Source organism: Arvicanthis niloticus, chromosome X, assembly GCF_011762505.2.
Source record: "Arvicanthis niloticus isolate mArvNil1 chromosome X, mArvNil1.pat.X, whole genome shotgun sequence".
Lineage (NCBI taxonomy): Eukaryota > Metazoa > Chordata > Mammalia > Rodentia > Muridae > Arvicanthis > Arvicanthis niloticus.
The window spans coordinates 55250735-55266036 of NC_047679.1; the positions used below are offsets into that span (position 1 = coordinate 55250735).

The 15302-nt window shown below is 46.4% G+C and overlaps 1 protein-coding gene across 2 annotated transcripts; it reads left to right on the forward strand.

The window, feature by feature from the left end:
- Positions 1–448: 448 nt before the first annotated feature.
- Positions 449–15011, forward strand: Gcna (germ cell nuclear acidic peptidase). 2 transcript variants are annotated; one of them, XM_076918264.1, is made up of 5 exons: positions 449–635; positions 8415–8455; positions 8911–8938; positions 12743–12825; positions 13646–15011. In XM_076918264.1, the coding sequence occupies exons 2-5, from the start codon at positions 8428–8430 to the stop codon at positions 14632–14634; spliced, it is 1128 nt and encodes a 375-aa protein (XP_076774379.1). In that variant the 5' UTR covers positions 449–635; positions 8415–8427; the 3' UTR covers positions 14635–15011. The 2 variants fall into 2 exon arrangements, with proteins under 2 accessions (XP_076774379.1, XP_034341830.3); XM_034485939.3 differs by lacking the exons at positions 449–635; positions 8415–8455 and having other exon boundaries at positions 8470–8938.
- Positions 15012–15302: the final 291 nt, after the last annotated feature.

The following is a 15302-nucleotide window of genomic DNA, read 5'->3' on the forward strand; positions in this document are numbered from 1 at the left end:
CTTGAAAACAAACAAACAAAAACAGAAATGGTTGTTTTCAAGTAAACTTAAGTTGTTTTCCCTAGTTCCCAAAGCCCTAGCATGGATTTGTGTTTGTTGGAATCCGGGTACCATGAGTCACAATGATTAATAGGGATCTGTGTGTTCTGATTCACAACTATAAAATCCTAGCACTGGGAGGCTAAGAAGAATTACCAGAGGTTCAAGGACATCCCAGGCTGAATAGTTGAAACCCTGCCATAAGCAAAAAGATTGTATGGGAGGAGAGGTTGGCTTTATCACTAGTTGAACAGTGGTGGATGAGGTCAGGTAGCCATCAGAGCCTGAACTTCACCCTTGTTAAGATCATCTCTTTCATCTTCAGCTGCTTCTGCATTCAAAGAATTGCCTGATGGATAAAATAATTTCTATAACCTCTGAAGTGCCTGTATTTTACCTTTTTGTGTGTGGATTTTGAAGATTTCATGTAGCCAAAGCTGACCTTGAATTTCAGATCCTCCTATGTTCTTAAGAGATCATTAGCCTTGCCAGTGTCCTACTGTTCTTTTTGTTTTTTGACAGGGTCTTTATTAACCCTGCCTGGCTTCAAACTTAATTAACCCTTTGCTTCAGCTTCCTGAGACCTGGAACTACAGGTATGTGCCATCGTACCTGGCTGAGAGTTAATTTGACTCCTAACTTTCATTTGAAGTTTTTTGTTGTTCAAACATTCAAACATTGTCAGACTTGTCTTGAATCCGCATCTCAAGTGCTGGGAAGTATAGGTATGTACTACCACACTTGGCTTATGTTTTTATTATATATATAATACATTCTATATTAATATATAATTATATATACATATATAATTTTTATTGATTTGGGGATTTTACATCATGAATATTAGTCCTACTTCTCAGACTTCCCAAATCTGCTTACCCACTCTTGTGACCTCCCCCTCCCCCAAAAAAGGAAGAAGAAAGTAAGTCCACACTCTTGTGACCTCCCCCCACCCCCCAAAACAAGAAAGCAAGTCCAGTTTGTGTTGCCCGTATAGTCACTAGAGCACAGTCAAACTCCCAGTGGCCAGCCCCTTAAAGAGTCTTTCCCCATCAGAACTACCAAATGCCCTCAATTTTGGGGAACTACACCTCAGCATCTTCATCACAATTTTTAAGAGTTTTCTTTGGCGACTTACTGTGTAGGCTGTTACTTTTGGGGGGTGGGGTGGGATACGGCGGTTTCTTATATCTACCATTTAGATTCTTGGCTTACATTTCTAATTCATAGTCGAGGAATCTCCACTTTTATGGAGGAGGGAGAAAGTTACCCATTACTTTATTAGTTCAGGAAGCCATTCATTAGTTGGCAATTCAGTAAGGAATAGTACAGTTTGGAACTAGCACTGTTAAAATCGAGTTCGAGCTATTCCACTTTCTAACATTTCATTTTAGTACTTCTTATGTGTATGAGTGCACATAAACCCCATACATGCATGTCCATAAACCATGCCTGTGCTGGTGTTGTCAGAAGCCCCAAAAGGGTGTTGGATTCCCTGGACCTGGAGTTCGACCACAGTAGCTGCTGGGAATTAAACCCGGGACTGCTGAAAGAGCAGTTGGTGCTCTTAAGCACTGAGCCATCTTTTCAGCTCTACATATTTTAAGTTTTAAAAGATATGCGTATGGTGTATTTATCAGCCTGTGTGGAGGCCACAAATTGTTACCCATTATCTCCCTCTCTGGCTCTCCATCCTTTTAGGTCACTGTTTTGATTTTCTCTTGGTGGCCTACCTAGTCCCTTCTGCCCCACCCGCTACCTCCAAGCACTGAGATTAAAGAGGTGCCTGGGCCTGGAGTCTGAATCTCTATGCTCATGCTTGCTTCATGAGCATTTTATTTGCTCAACTATCTTCCCTGGCCCTAACATTGAATTTTTAATTGTTTAGAAACAAGACTATACTTTTGTCCAGTTGGGCTCCTGGACTCTCAAGGGATACTTTGGCCTTGGCTTCCTGAGTAGCAGGCGTGCTAGTGCCCTTTGTGCTGGGCTCAAGTTTTTTTTTTTTTTTTTTTAAGATTTTAATTTTTTAAGATTTTAATTTTTTTAGATTAGGTTATTTAGATTTTATTTTTAGATTTATTTTATATGTATGTAGTTTTGCTTACATGTGTATCTGTATCATGTGGGTGCCTGGTGCCTGAGGAGGTCAGAAGAGGGCACTAGATTTCCTAGAACTGGAGTTATGGGTGGTTGTGAGACACTATGGGTGCTGGGAATTGAACTCAGGTCTTCTGTAAGAACAAGTGCTTTTAACCACTGAACCAAGCATCTCTCCAGCCCCTCACCTACTTTTTTTTTTGCTAAGACAGTTTTTACTCTGTGGGTGTTCTGGAACTCACTGTGTAGACTCAGCAAGTCTGCCTCCCTCTACTTCCCAAATCCTGAGATTAAAGTCTGTACCACCATGCCTAGCTCCCTCAGTTTTAATCCCACACAGAATACCTAGAAAAATGCTTAGCATCTAAAAGCAAAAGCATGGGATGTTTCTATTGTATTGTGTGCCTGAGAATTCTGGATGCCAGCACCACAGTTCTTTGTCACTAGATGGTTTTTTTTTTTTTTGGTTGCTCCTTCTTTCTCTTATCTAGGGGTCTAAATAGTCCTTTTCTGCAAGTGCTTATGGTAGCTGGAAGACTAGGTGGACAAAGTTTTTAAACATTTGGGAATTCAAGCAAGGTAGGTCACCAGGCTCGGTGCCGCATGACTTTAATCCCAGCACTTGGGAGGCAGAGGCAGGTGGATTTCTGAGTTCGAGGCCAGCCTGCTTTATATAGCACCAGTTCCAGGACAACTAGCGCTACACAGAAAAACCCTGTCTCAAAAGAAAAAAAGAAAGAAAGAAAAAAGAAAAGACAATTTGATATTTTTCAGTCACTCAGAAAGTTGCTAGAAGCCGGGCATAGTGGCTTCACATTTACAATCCCATGGCTCCAAAGGCAAAGGCAGGATAATGGTGAATTCTGGGCCAGCTAGGTCTACACAGATCTCAAAAACAAAATGGGCATGTGGGTTGCTTGAGAACTTTAGCCGTTAGTGGCAGATTCAGGCTTGGGTTACAGGTCTATATTCAAATGGTTCACTTCGGTGATGCAGTGAGATCCTAGTTCTAGAATTGGGGGGGGGGGGTTTACGAGACAGGGTTTCTCTGTGTGGTCCTGGAACTCACTCTGTAGACCAGGCTGACCTCGAACTCAGAAATCCATCTGCCTCTGCCTCCCAAGTGCTGGGATTAAAGGCGTGCGCCACCACTGCCCAGCCATAGTTCTAGAATTCAAATTTGCTTTATGACCATGCATGATAGGTGGGGGCAGACAAAGCAGTACTACGTCACTTCCCATCTGCCCCAGGGGCACTGCCCTATAAAAGGCGCTGTTTCGCGCGCGTCCATTTTATTAGCGCGCGCGCGGGAGCCGTTGGTGGTTGTGGCCTGTGGCCCTACGGACAAGGACAGAGACACAGGAACGCGAGTACACAGATGGTGGGCTAAGGTAGGTACTGGTCTCATTTTAGTGTAGTGGCTTTAATGAGACCCATCACTACAGTGGGCCTTCGTTTCTGTGTAGAAAGTTCCCAACTTTCAGACTGATGCCCGTAAGACCGTTTTCCCCCCAGTGCGGAGTGGGGCCGAGAGTGTAGCTGAGGACTCGGGTTTGCAGGAAGGTCTTGAGAAGCTCGTGAGGAACTAGGGTACGGAGCGGAACATGGGTAACCATTAGACGCCTGAGTGGGGTAGCCTTGAGAGTCGTGAGGAAGTGGGGGATGTGGCGGCAGGACTGGTAGACACCTGAATGGGGTGGTCTTGAGAAAGTCCCGAGACTGTTGTGAAGATGGCGGGCTCTGAGGCGGGATAAGGCTGATGGCCGGCCAGCGGCCTACTGTTAGACTGCGGGCGAGTGGGGTGGCCTTGAGAATGGTGTGAGGAAGGGGGTGGTTGTGGGACATGGATGACAGAGAAGGAAAAGGCTGTGGCTGGACACGGACTACAGAGAAGGCCTTGGGGGCGGCCCACGGGGGCTGACAAGGATGGAGAGAGGGGGCGGGGCCGCGGCGGGCCCAGATAGCGGTTGACTGAGAAGACCGCTGAGGCAGGGTGATGGCGGACACGGGCTGTGGAGAAGGCGAGAGGGGGCGGGGCCGCGGCGGGCACAGTCGATGGCGACTGAGAAGACCGCTGAGGCAGGGTGATGGCGGACACGGGCTGTGGAGAAGGCGAGGGGGGGAGGGGCCGCGGCGGGCCCAGATAGCGGTTGACTGAGAAGACCGCTGAGGCAGGGTGATGGCGGACACGGGCTGTGGAGAAGGCGAGAGGGGGCGGGGCCGCGGCGGGCCCAGATAGTGGATGACTCAGATGGCCGCTGAGGCAGGGTGATGGTGGACACGGGCTGTGGAGAAGGCGAGGGGGGGCGGGGCCGCGGCGGGCACAGTCGATGGCGACTGAGAAGGCCGCTGAGGCAGGGTAATGGCGGACACGGGTGACGGAAAAAGGTCGAGGGTGGGCGGGACAAAAGGCCGAGGAGCGGCGGGACATGGGTGACGGAAAAGGCCGAGGGCCATCGGGCACGGGCGACAGAAAAGGTCAAAGTGGGGCGGGACTAGGGCGACGGAAAAGGCCGAGGCGCGGCGGGACACGGGTGACGGAAAAGACCGAGGGGCATCGGGTACGTGTGACGGAAAAGGCCGAGGGGCGTCGGGCACAGGCGACGGAAAAGGCCGAGGCACGGCGGGACACGGGTGACGGAAAAGACCGAGGGGCATCGGGTACGTGCTACGGAAAAGGCCGAGGGGCGTCGGGCACAGGCGACGGAAAAGGCCGAGGCACGGCGGGACACGGGTGACGGAAAAGACCGAGGGGCATCGGGTACGTGCGACGGAAAAGGCCGAGGGGCGTCGGGCACAGGCGACGGAAAAGACCGAGGGGCATCGGGTACGTGCGACGGAAAAGGCCGAGGGGCGTCGGGCACAGGCGACGGAAAAGGCCGAGGCGCGGCGGGACACGGGTGACGGAAAAGACCGAGGGGCATCGGGTACGTGCGACGGAAAAGGCCGAGGGGCGTCGGGCACAGGCGACGGAAAAGGCCGAGGAGCGGCTGGACATGGGTGACGGAAAAGGCTGAGGGGTGGCGGGACATGGGTGACGGAAAAGGCCGCGGGGCAGTGGGACATGGGTGATGGAAAAGACCGAGGGTCGTCGGGCACAGGCGACGGAAAAGGCCGAGGTGGGGCGGGACACGGGCAATGGAAAAGGCCGAGGAGCGGCTGGCCATGGGTGACGGAAAAGGCCGAGGGGCGGCGGGACATGGGTGACGGAAAAGACTGAGGCGCGGCGGGACACAGGCGACGGAGAAGGCCGAGGTGGGGCGGGACACGGGTGACGGAAAAGGCCGAGGTGGGGCGGGACACGGGTGACGGAAAAGACCGAGGGGCGTTGGGCATGGGCAACGGAAAAGGCCGAGGGGCGGCGGGACATGGGTGACGGAAAAGACCGAGGGGTGTCGGGCACAGGCGACGGAAAAGGCCGAGGTGGGGCAGGACATGGGTGACGGAAAAGGCCGAGGTGGGGCGGGACAAGGGCAACGGAAAAGGCCGAGGTGGGGCGGAACAAGGGCAACGGAAAAGGCCGAGGTGGGGCGGGACAAGGGCAACGGAAAAGACCGAGGGGCGTTGGGCACAGGCGACGGAAAAGGCCGAGGTGGGGCAGGACATGGGTGACGGAAAAGGCCGAGGTGGGGAGGGACAAGGGCGACGGAAAAGACCGAGGGGCGTCGGGCATGGGCAACGGAAAAGGCCGAGGGGCGGCGGCGGGACATGGGTGACGGAAAAGACCGAGGGGTGTCAGGCACAGGCGACGGAAAAGGCCGAGGTAGGGCAGGACATGGGTGACGGAAAAGGCCGAGGTGGGGCAGGACATGGGTGATGGAAAAGGCCGAGGTGGGGAGGGACAAGGGCGACGGAAAAGACCGAGGGGCGTCGGGCACAGGCGACGGAAAAGGCCGAGGCGCCGCGGGACACAGGCGATGGAGAAGGCCGAGGTGGGGTGGGACACGGGTGACTGAAAAGGCCAAGGAGCGGCTGGACATGGGTGACGGAAAAGGCCGAGGGGTGGCGGGACATGGGTGACGGAAAAGGCCGAGGTGGGGCGGGACAAGGGCGACGGAAAAGGCCGAGGGGCGTCGGGCACGTGTGACGGAAAAGGTGTCGGGCACAGGCAACTGAAAAGGCCGAGGTGGGAAGGCCTAGGTGGGGCGGGACACGGGCGACGGAAAAGGCCGAGGTGGGGCGGGACATGGACTATGATGGTAGAAACCCAAGTGGTCTTGCGAAAATCTTGAGAAGGTCGTGAGTAAGGGACAGGGTCAGGGCATGGATGACCGTCGAGAGGTCATGGAATGGTGGAATGGCAGCTCTGAACAGTGAAGTGAATGACTAGCATTTTCAGTCAGTGCTTGTCCAAAACAGGTGGCATAGTGGACAGTGGACGGTGGGGTAGGAGAAGAAGGTAGAGTCTGGGACAGGGACAGTGGTGGCTTGGGCCGAGGCTTAGGTATGAGAAAGAAGGATGTTGGGCAGAGGGGAGAGTTAGGACAACCATAGCCAGCAGGAGGAATGCTTGAAGCCTGGTTGATGGAAGCTCCCAGAGGTGAGGAGGGCAAGACGCCAGTTTTGTTTCTAGAAAATTCCAGAAAATGGAGGCAGCTCTTGGGAATGGTCTAGCCATCTCACAGGAATGTTGGAGAAGCCTGAAGTCCGCGCAGCCAATGGGAAGTTGAGGAGACAGAGTGGGCCATTGCCTTGTGGGAGGGGCTGTGTGTGTACTTGCATGTGGAGCTCAGAGGATAAATTCTGTAGAGTTGGTACTTTCCTACCTTTACACGTGTTCTGGGCTTTAGACTTAGGTTGCCTTTAGCTTTGAGCCATCTATCTCACCAGCCCCAGCTTTTTTTTTTAAAATACAGAATCTCACATTAGGTTAACCAGATAAGCCTCCAACTCCTGGTTCAACAGACCTCAGCAATCAAGACTCTCTATATAATATTATATAGTATATATTATACTATATATATAATATATAGTATATATAATATATAATGTTATTAATTATATATATTATATAGTATATATATTATATAGTATAATAATAGTAATAATAATATAATAGTATATATTATTAATTATATATTATATATAGTATATATAATATTATATATTATATAGTATTATATATAATATATATATTATATATATTATATATATAGTCATCTATCTGAGAATAAATTTACTGCCCAGCAGCAGTGGCACATACTTTTAATCCAGTACTTAGGAGGCAGAGGCAGGCAGACCCTGTCTTGGAAAACAAACAAACAAACAAACAAAAACCAACAACAAAAGTTCCTTAGGGGCTGGCGAAATGGCTCAGTGGTTAAAAGCACTTGCTGCTTTTGCAGGAGACCTGGGTTCGATTCCCAGTACCCACATGATGGCTCACAACCATCCTGAAATCCAGACCCAGAGGATTTGATGACCTCTTCTGACCTCAATGGGCCCAGGCATGCAAAACACACATAGAATAAAAATAAAATAAAGTAAAATAAAATAAAACAACAAACAACCAAAAAAGTCTCCTAAAAATTAAAGGAAACAGGTTGGTGGAAACAGCACTGGGAAGGCTAAGTTGACAGGAAGCTTGTTAAGTATTTGAAGCCAGTCTGGCTTGTACAGGGACTTCCAGGTCAGCCTGAGCTACAGTATGAAACCTTGTCTTAAAAAAAACATTAAAGATGGGTGAGTTTTACATTATATATTGTAATAGACTATTTTTATTAATCTACAAAGAAAGTATTTGGGGGATTTTTTTTTTAGAGAGTCTTAGCACAGGTTGGACCTGAGTCTCATTTTATAGTCTATACTGGGCCCAAACTCTTAGGGATCCTCTTGCATCAGACTTTCAAGTTCTGAGATTACAGCATGCATCACCAGGCTCAGCTTCTCTTTTAAAAAAGAGTACATTATAGGGGCTGGGATGTAGCTAAGTTGATAGAGTATTTGCCTACTCTGAATCAAACCCTGAGTTCAGTCACCAGCATTGCATTAAAGCTGGGCTTGGCTGGCACACTACTGTAATCCCAGTCCTTAAGAATGGGAGGCAGGAGGATAAAAACTTAAAGGTCATCTTTCATTATATGAGGGTTTAAAGCCAGCCCAGGATCTAATCTAAGACATTATCCTTATTTTGGTTTTGGGGTAAGGTCTTGCTATTGAGACCAACCTGAACACATTTTGGGGCTTAAAGCATCTTCTGATGTTGTTTCCACCATTGATACCTTTGGACTATGTTGTTAGTAGCCCTCATTTTAAAAATCTCTCTTTCTCCCTAGTTGTGTTTTTAATATGGATTCAAGCAGCAGCAGTGAAGAATGTGAGTAAGAGCCCCTTTCAACAGTAACGTGCATATATTCAATGTCTTTGTAGAAATAACTGAAATCAGATTTGGGACACTTGGCTTTATCTGGTCCTAGGTTTGTCCCCTCTGGTGTTCTCTCTGGGTTGTTAAGGTTTAGTTTCCTGCTTTCAAGAGCAGGAAAATATCTTCATGTTTTGCTCCTGTGTTGTTTACCTCTTTTTGGTTCCTGGGTCTTCTTGATGGGAGATAAAAATTCTTTTGTCTCTTCTATTTCCCTCCCTCCCTTTGTCTTTTTATTCCTGGACATAGAGTCTCAGGTGTGTTAAGTAAGTACCACTGACTTATGTCCCCAGTCTCATGGAAATATAAATTTCACTAGCACTAATTTTATAAACTAATTTTCAGGAGTAAAAGATATGAGCTACTAGATTTTATCATGCTTCTTAATGCTTTTTTTTCCTTTGATGTAGACACGCCTCAATTGATGAGAAAAGCAAGGTAAGTGGGATAATTATTGAAACTTGACTTTTTTTATTTCTAGCTTTTGACTTTTTTGAGACAGTCTCACTGTGTAGCCCTGGCTGTCCTGGAACGCTCTGTAGACCAGGCTAGATTCTAATAGAGATCTGCCTGCCCCTGCCTCCTGATTGCTGGGATTTGCTACCACCAAATTAGCTTGGCTAGTTTTTGGCTTTTTGAGTCTGGGTCTCAAACTGTATGTAATAGCCCTGACAGACCTGGAACTCACAATATAGATAAGGTTGCATTTGAATTTGTAGCATCTGCTTCTTAAGTACTAAGATTATAGGCATACACCAGCATGCTCAGCTAATTAGTTTTTCAAAATGTCTTTGAACCATGATTTTCCAGTCTATTATCAGTCAAAAAGTAGACATTTTCCCCTGATCTTCTCTTCTGTGATCCTGCCTCCAGGTGAACTCATGAGTGTACTGTGATCAGATTGATGCCCAATTCAGGGTTAGCATTTAGAGCTTTAGTAATCTGGCCAAGTATGTTGTGGAGAAAGCAAGTGAGGAGTGGATAAAAATGGGGTCAGAACCAAAAGTTGATCATGTGCTAGAAATTAAGAGAAGCCTTTTTTTTGAGACAGAGTCTCTATATAGCCCTGGCTATCCTATAACTTAATATGTAGACAAGGCTGGCCTCGAACTAGCAGAGATCACCTGACCTCTGCCTTTTGAGTTCTGGGATTAAAGGTATGTGCCACCATGCCCACCAAGAAGACTTAAAAAATAGTTCTATATTGTATATAAGCATTTACGTACTTTTATGTATGTGTGCCTAGTAGCCATGAAGGCTGGAAGAGGTGTTGGACTGCCTGGAACCAGAGTTATCACTAATTATAAGCTACCATGTGGGTGCTGAGAACCAAACTAGGGTTCTCTGCAAGAGGAGTAAGTGTGGGGCTGGAGAGATGGCTTAGTGGTTAATAGCACTGGCTAATCTTCCCAGAGGACCAAGATTTGATTCCCAGCACCCACATGGTGGCTCACAACTATAACTCCAGTCACAGAGGATCTGATTCCCTCTTCTGGACTCCAAACACACTGCAGTGCACATAGTACATACACATACATGCAGGTAAAACACGTATATACATGAAATAAATAATAAAAATGAAAAATCTTTTAAAAAAAAAACCAGCAAGTGATCTTAATTGTTGAGCCATCTCTCCAGCCCATAGAAGACTGACTCTTCTGTTTGTGTCTGAGATAGGACCTTCTCTAAGTAGCCCTGGCTATCCTGGAACTCTCTCTGTAAACTAAGCTAGCCTTGAACTCACAGAGTTCTGCTTGTCTCTGATTCCTAAATGCTGCAATTGAATGTATGTGTCATCACACCTAGCCTAGAAGAAAGATTCTTTAAGGCTAGAGTAGTAAATAGGATAGCAAAGGTTTATCAACTTGGCAATTTAAAAGAGAACATACATGACAGATATCAATTTGCTTTGGTATCTATAGTGGATACAGAAAAATATTGTTAACAAGTATTTGTAGTGTTTTTCTTCCATTATAAAAATATTTCATGTCTAGGAGATAGATCACTGGGTTAAGATACTTTCCATACACGCTTGATAACTTGAGTTTGACCCTCAGAATCCATGTAAAGGTGCAAGGAGAGAATTAACTTCACAGAGTTAGCCTGTAACTTTCGCATGTGTGCTGTGGCGCTTGTATACTTACACATACTTTACACCTCTCCCCATAATGATAATTTTCAAAAGTATATCATACCATATGCCCATACCTTTAAACCTAGACCTTGGAAGGCTGAGGCAGAATTTCTGAGAGTTCCAGTATTTCTTGGGCTAAAGAGTATGTGCTGGCTAGATTTATGTCAACTTGACACAGGCTCGAGTCATTTGAGAGGAAGGAACCTCACTTGAGAAAATGTCTCCATAAGATCAGGCTGTATGGCAAGCTTGTAGATTTTTCTTATTTAGAAATTGTTATGGGTGGGCCCATCCCCTATGGATAGTGCCATCCCCTGGGCTGGTGGTCCTGAGTTCTATAAGAAAGCAGGCTAAGCAAACCATAAGGAGCAAACTATTCCATGATCTCTGCATCAGCTCCTGCCTTACAGCTTCTTGCCCTTTTCTGTTTTGGCTTCCTTCACGGTGATGTGGAAGTATAAGCCAAATAAACTCTTTTATCTCCAAGTTGCTTTTGGTTATGGTGTTTCCTCACAGCAATAGTAACCCTAAATAAGACAGAAATTGGTACCAGGACTAGATCATTGCTATGACAGACCTAACCATGTCATTTTGGGCAGGATTTTGAAAGGACTTTGGAACTTTGGGGGAATTTTAGAAAGTCAATTGAGTGTTGAAAGCTTAGTGAGCTCTGTTCTGTGTGAGCTTGGAAGATAAGTGTTAAGAGAAATGCAGATGATAAGAGACCTGCTTTGTGAAGTTACAGAGGAAAGATTGGAAGTCACTTAAAGACTCTATTGGGGCTGTTGCATATTTTGAGTTAAGAATCTGTGGTTCTAGTTAGCTGGGACTGAAGAATTGGCTTTGATGAACAAGATACCAGACTCACTAAAGTAAAACCTTTGTTATGCTGGGATAATTAATGCTGGACAGCTGGAGCTGAGAAATTAGCAGTGATTAAGAAGAAACCAGCATCCTTGAGGTAAAATCTTCTGGGAAGTGTTCTCAGAATTAGCACACAGAAGTGGTGCTCCAGAAGTGGCCAAGGCTATATCTTGCGCTGGCAGCAGAACCTGGTCTGAGTCACCCAGTTGGTATTGTTTATGAAGTCATGAAAGTGTCATGGAGAGCAGCCAAGGCTTGGCACTGTGTAGTAGGGCTGAATTTTCTGAAGAGAACCCAGGAGAGGCTATTGGTGAAAGTGCAGCCAGTTGCAGCAAGAGACCCCAGCATTTTGGAGATGCCAGTGTCATGGGACAACCACCAAGACACCTCAAGCAGCAGTCTTGAGGTGAAGCCATCCTGACCTTAGGAGACAAGCTAGGCATGTTGCAGAGGGTGGAGCTGGAGAAGCGGCCCTTAGGAGGAGCCTGGAAGATCATGACTGGATCTAAGACATTAGACACCCAATTATTTGCACACTTGGGAGTTTGGTTTTGCTTTATTCAGATTGTGACTCTGCACTGGTGGTTCTTCAAGTAAGAAAGTGCTTAATACAGTTTTGATTTTATTATCTCATAGTTGAGAGATTTTGAACTTTTAAAAAGATTTTTGAATTTTATAAAGAATTTGGATATTAAAAGAGACTGGATAGTTTAAGAGATTGAATTTTTAAGTGTTTGGAAGACTGGAACTTTTAAAATTTTGAATGTTCATATTGTAATGTTTAGTAGTATGTAATTTTGGTGATGGACAAGAAAGGAAAGGTTATGGCTTAATAGTGAAATGTTTGTGTCAAGTTGACAAGGGGTCAGTGATAACCTTTCCTCTGTGACTCTACACTCTTATACAAATGTGTCTCAAAATTGATGAAGAATGCTAATCTTTTCGATGAGTTTTTCGCTTCCACCAAAACTATTTTAGTACTGGCACCCTGGTAAGGCCCAGTTTATTTTCAGTACCTGACAGATGCCTCCTTTTTGAAGGTTGTAAGAGGGGAAAAAGGTGTATAGAGAGATGGAAAATTGGGAATAATTGAAAGATAGAGTAATTCCGATGAAGGGGGACAGAGTTGTAGGAAACAACTAAAACTTAACAAGTGCTTATTATAGGAAATGTGGGCAAATGCCCTGAAGAGAATACTGTGCTCATATTTTCTTTTGTTTTTTTTCCCCCACTTTATTACTTAGCTGCGTAGTGATTGACTCGGACTCTGACAGTCTCAGTCTCCATGAGGAAAAGAATACTAAGATCTGTGAAATAAGCAGTGGAGGCAAGTATCATCCCTATTTAGAGAAACAACTGAGCTCTGAAACCGTATTACATGTGGCAATTTTAGAATCCGATTCTGCAAACTTTAAGTTTGTTGTGCTTTCATAGCCAGTGTCACCATTTCTTTCTTCATCATGTACTGGATATTGATATGGCTGGGTTCCCTACACCTTGGTTTATTTCCTAACTCAGTTGCCACTCTTCCTGCTGCCTTTGACTTTGGATAGAGTTCTATCTATCTAGAGCTGTGCTCCTCCCTCTTCCTCTTTTTCCATCCTTTATAGGTGGGAATGACAAGGAAGAGGAAGAGGGTAAGAGGCTCTACCTTCTTTCCAGTTTAGTGGAAATTGGGCTTGGGAGAGGTTAACAGTGTAAACATTGCCAACTGCTATCTCCTCCATATATTATTGTATAAGATAGTGAGTTCTAAAAGTTCAGCCAGGCCACAAATGACTAAATAAGTTTCTTACCTAGAGAACTTTAACTTTTCATATACATGAAATACCATTTTTTGAAGCAATTGCCCTTAGTTTGCTATAGACCACAAGTCAGCAGATTTGTTTTAGGAACTGAGCTCATGCTGTTGAGACAATGTGATTTCAAAATGGGCATAATACTAGTTTGGGCATAATTGCTAGTTTATCTCTTATTACTCTGAGTTAAATACAAAATAGAGGGAAAACAATTTACAACTGATTTTTTAACCATGATTTAGATTGTCCAAGTACTCATCCACTTTTAATTTGTACTCAATATCCTGCTGATGTCAGTATGTAGAGTGAATAGAAGGTGTGTATTTATAGGTGTCTCTTGAATTTCAGGTGAGTCTTCTGACACTGATCATCCCAGAGGTCAGAAGCTTCCACTAGTTGTTATTGATGATGAGGATGGCAACCCCGGTTCGAGGGATTCTGAGCAGAAAAGTGATGAGTGCCAAATGCCAGTGCTTGAGAAAGAGGTGGTTGAATGTATTGATTCTGCTCCCGATTCACCTCATGATGTTTGTGAAATATGGGATCTTTGTGGGAGTTCCAACCAAACATCAAGTGATCCTGACCTGGAAGGGGAGCTAGGGTGTGAGGGGGAGCCTGAGTCCAAGGGGGAACCTGAATCTGAGCCCAAGGGGGAGCCTGAGTCTGCTAAGGGGGAGCCGGAGCCTGAGTCTGCCAAGGGGGAGCCCGAGCCTGAGTCTGCCAAGGGGGAGCCCGAGCCTGAGTCTTCCATGGGGGAGCCCGAGCCTGAGTCTGCCAAGGGGGAGCCCGAGCCTGAGTCTGCCAAGGGGGAACCCGAGCCTGAGTCTGCCAAGGGGGAACCCGAGCCTGAGTCTGCCATGGGGGAGCCCGAGCCTGAGTCTGCCATGGGGGAGCCCGAGCCTGAGTCTGCCGAGGGGGAGCCCGAGCCTGAGTTTGCCGAGGGGGAGCCTGAGCCTGAGTTTGCCGAGGGGGAGCCTGAGCCTGAGTCTGCCGAGGGGGAGCCCGAGCCTGAGTTTGCCGAGGGGGAGCCTGAGCCTGAGGCTGCCAAGGGGGAGCCTGAGCAAGAAATTACAGCTGAAGAAGCCAAGGAGAAAAGGGCTGCATACCTGCTGGCACAACAAAGGAAAAGAAAGAGAAAGAACAGATTTATTTGTATGTCATCTAGTAAGCCACGTAGGAAACGTCATAGGGCTGACCCACAGGATGTGCCCAGCCTGCCAAGTGCACCTGAAAAGTCTACTTCTGATAAGCCCATTCCATCAGCCCAGCCTGTTAATCCCCCCAAAGGCAGGGCTTTAAGGAAAGGGAGAGGCAAAGGGGCAAAGGCACGCAAGTAAAAAAAAAGATCTTTGCAAATGTGGTTGGGGAGCTCCAATGTCAATTTTTATTATGCTCCCATATATTAGCATTTACTGTTCAGTCCTCCTGGGGTTCCCCCCCGCCCCCAATACCCTGTCCAGAGGATATACTGAGTCATTACCCCCAAACCTGGACTCTGGATAATTGTCAATTACTCTATGTAGTCATAAGAGTGGCTCCTCTCTCCAAGGTCCTCAGTTTTGGAGTTTTTCTCAAATATTGTAACTTTGTTGAGTTTCTTCTCTCAATCTGTTTTTAAGAGGGCTCTTTATGATTTATTCTCTGAGGGTCTAGCCTGTTGAGTGACATGTAAAAGATCTTAATAAGTTTGTTAAATAAATGGCACTTAACTTGGTTCCTAAGTCTCTGGTTGAAGTTATTGGTACTGTGGGTCTTGGAAGAAGGCAAAAAGGCATGGTTTGACTTATAAATTGGGTGAAGGTGCTTCTGGGTATATGGACTTTAACATGCTGTGGTTCTCCCCACCCTCATGGATAGTTAGTTGATCCATGAGGGCAAAGGGCCTGGAGGTGGGGTGGGATTCAGAAGCCCGGTGAGTACATATTGGTAAATGATCGCACCAGGGCCAGCTGTGGAGAGTCAACTTTACTTTGGGTGATTTGAGGCTTATAAAACTTGGGCGGGG

Coding starts and splice junctions, on each gene's coding strand:
- Gcna (XM_034485939.3), top strand. CDS start 8,877: ATGCTTCTTAATGCTTTTTTTTCCTTTGATGTAGACACGCCTCAATTG. Junction 8,939..12,742: donor CAATTGATGAGAAAAGCAAG/GTAAGTGGGATA, acceptor TTTATTACTTAG/CTGCGTAGTGATTGACTCGG. Junction 12,826..13,645: donor CTGTGAAATAAGCAGTGGAG/GCAAGTATCATC, acceptor CTTGAATTTCAG/GTGAGTCTTCTGACACTGAT.